Below are 3,513 nucleotides of genomic sequence, written 5' to 3' on the forward strand. Positions count from 1 at the left end.
GGCGATCTATTCGTGTGCTGGTTGTTTTAAAAAATAATTCCAGAGGCGATCTATTCGTTTGCTGATAACTGTACAAAATATTTTACCCCGGATGCAGTTTGCATGTGCGCAAAATTCTCAGAAGCGATATTGCAATGTTGAAACTTTATAACTTATCATGTGATAGTGACTTTCACGTAATCTTTATGACTGTGCAAGGTCAACACTAATGGTACTATTTTATGGTTCCTTTGAAACCGTACAACTTTTGTTGTTTTATTATAAAATGCATTGAAACAAAGAGATATTAGGGGTAGTAAAAATGGGACACCTTGTATAAATACACACACGCATACATATGTGTATATGTATGTGTAACAACCTGTATATATAATTTTTATATAATTATAAATTATATAAAATGGGACACCCTGTATATGTATGTGTGTGTCGATTGACAACTTTTTTATTGCGACATCTGTCGAGTTTTGTCGATAATTATATTTAAAAAATCTTCATTATCGACCCTATCGGAGTTCGCCCGTGCATTTAGGATCCCCTTAAGTATCACTTTCCGTTTTTGATACAAAATGTACTAATAAAGTGTTAATTTACCAGCATCAAAATTTCGAGGAATGTTACATTCGGTCGATTTAGTTACAACCTCGGTTGGTATATTTTGAACTAAGTTTCCATCTAGAAAAATAGTAAAATTAATTATTATATAGAAACTCAAAAATATTAGAGAAAATAAATGCTTACCACTTGATATAAGAGGGCTTGTGGGGGGATAACTATTAATATCTGATTCATACCGTGACAAATCAGAAGAGTCATTGTCAGACAAATACTTCGTCGATCTGTTTCTTTTCCCTTTTGGTTTACTATGTTGTTTCCTACATTCATCATTTTGCGACGAAAGATCAGACGTATATTTAGCCTTATTTGCTTTCCGTTGAGCAACAGATAGATCTTCTAAAAATAAGATTTGAAGACTTTTATGACTGTGCATAAATAAAGTATTATTATAATAAATCGCTGTCTCTATTTGTAAATTGTTTAATTAGTTGCAAAATAGTTTCTTAATTTTTCATTTATTAATTCTTTTATTTTATTAATTTTTTTTATTTCAATAAAAAAGATAGTTTAGTTATATAAATAAAAAATATATAAAATACTCATCTTACCATAGCTACCTAAAATGTCAACTTTATGAAGATTCCAATCAGATTCTGGCGTTTTCTTGAATTTTATAAATTCATTAATTTTCCTTGAAGTCCAATGCGATGAGGGCCAATTGCATTCTTTTATATTTTTTAAGTACCAAGATTTTGGTATTGCTTCAACCGTATCTTCATTTGCAAACTTAACGATGTACCAACCCATTTGCAAGTAAAGTTAATATACGTTATATGTTAAAATTTTTTATATTGCTTGAGTAAAGAAAATAATTCTATAACATAAAGTTACAAAACATAATAAATATATTACATAAAAACATAAATTTACTAGACAACATAAATATTGCATATTATTTGATAAAGTTTCACTTTAATATAAACTAGAAAGTTTATTTTTATCTTAAAAATGTATATTTACTAATATAAGTTTATTAAAAATAATTATTTTCAAAACGCAGTTAAGTAAAACTACGATTTAAATCACTTAATTCAAATGAAGCTAATCCTAGCATTTCGATTTATAAATGCAGCATTGGAAATGAAACATATTGATTATTGTAAATAAGAACTATTAATTTTTTATTGATGTGTGTAATAGGCCACATTTTGAGTGAACTGTTGATTTTTCGAATATATTGTATATCAAAAAAAGATGACGAACATGGTTTAGTAAAAAAGTCTTTATGTCTTCTATATTCGTATCCTAATAATATTTCAAAATTCTTATAGCAACAAAAATTTTTTACTTCAACGATAGTTTTATCTTTAAGTTCAATAAACCTATCAGCCTCTTTTGAAACATGTATACAATAATTAATAGTTTCATATTTTTTATACTGAGGTGAAGTACAACCCTCGATTAAAGGACCTCCATTGTGTTCTATAGAGTATTTTTTAGAAGTATTAATTGATTCAAATTCCGTAACATTTTTTTCTTCGACAATTCGACGTACAACTTGTTCCAACGCGTGAGAAGATTTTCGAATTTTATTTTTCAAACATTGCATATAATTTTCGAATATAAAAGCGCTAAAATTATCGAGTGAACCAAATAATCTAACACAATCACTCAAATGCAAAAAGTTATGAATATTATGCGAAATAAAATTTGGCCCATATAGTTTTTGCGAATTTTTGATAAAATGTTTAAATAGATTATGAGCATATGAAATATAATTTTCATAGGAAGAATAATATTGATTGATCAATATTGAACTAGCTAAACTAAGTACAATAAAATTATTATACATCGTGGAAGATATAATATCTTTTAAGATTATTGGGCCAGTATAAAGCAAAAGTAATCGAAATTCAGTTGCTTTGTATCTTTTGCATTCAGTAATAGAGCGAGTTTTTCGAGAAAACTCACACGGAATATGACTCCTCAATCTTAAAAGACGTTCAGAAATTTTACTAACATCACGAGCACGTAACTTATATGGAGGTCTACCATAAATCCATCCATACTTTTTGTTACAAAAAAAACTTTTTGTACCGCCAAGTAAAAGACAATGCATATAGTCTATAGGAACGTTATCAATAATATTAAAATTTAGAATCTTTAAGAAAATACTAGTGCCAATGTGATGTTCAGGTTGAATTTTATTTTGAAATGAATAATCTGATCTTTTTCGGAGATTTTCAAAATCGACAAAACACAGTACTTTATCAATCATGTCTCCTTCTATATCACATTTGGTGCACGAAAATTAACCCGAATGCCCTTTAATAGCTAAAATGTGTGATTTTGCAGGTGTATCACAAATCAACATTGACAACTTGAAATAGCATCTTATAGAATTGATGTATATTCCATTTTTTGATAATTCTATACATTTATTTACAAAATCAGTACAAAACTTACTTACATTGGGTTTTACAGTGCCATGATACAAAGCTACTAAAAAAACTTTATTTTTAATTTTGTCAATTGATTTGACAGTACATAATATTGGCCAAAAAGAGCTATTCATACTTTTAGATAGAGGTAGACCGTCAATATTTGCTGCTAGTAAAATTTCTTCATTGTGTTCGATTCTTACATTTTGTTTATTACATAAGTTATTTAAAGTTTCATTTATTCCAAAATAATAGTATAATCCTGATCCTAGTTTTTTTCCATGTGTATTATTTGGAGTTTTTAAAAGTGTTCTCGCATCTTTGGATAAATAATTATAGCCGGCTTCTTCTCGTAAAATGTTTAACAAATTATTAAGGGTTGAGTGAGTTACATTTTCATAAATGGCCCATTTTTTTAACTTTGACTCAAAAACATGCTCTTTATTTTCAACTATAACAGCATAATTAGTGTTTGATATGTCGACACTCTGAACGTTATCACAATTAAAATTTC

The 3,513-nt window shown here is 27.9% G+C and overlaps 1 protein-coding gene across 1 annotated transcript; it reads right to left on the reverse strand.

The window, feature by feature from the left end:
• Positions 1-574: 574 nt before the first annotated feature.
• Positions 575-1,365, reverse strand: LOC146723019 (uncharacterized). Its single transcript, XM_085483345.1, has 3 exons — positions 1,167-1,365; positions 742-954; positions 575-675 (listed from the first exon to the last, which is right to left on the reverse strand). The coding sequence occupies exons 1-3, from the start codon at positions 1,363-1,365 to the stop codon at positions 575-577; spliced, it is 513 nt and encodes a 170-aa protein (XP_085339471.1).
• Between the last annotated feature and the right edge of the window lie 2,148 nt (positions 1,366-3,513).

The sequence above is a fragment of the Nylanderia fulva genome, unplaced genomic scaffold (genome assembly GCF_048542155.1).
Source record: "Nylanderia fulva isolate GAGA-0341 unplaced genomic scaffold, ASM4854215v1 Scaffold245, whole genome shotgun sequence".
Lineage (NCBI taxonomy): Eukaryota > Metazoa > Arthropoda > Insecta > Hymenoptera > Formicidae > Nylanderia > Nylanderia fulva.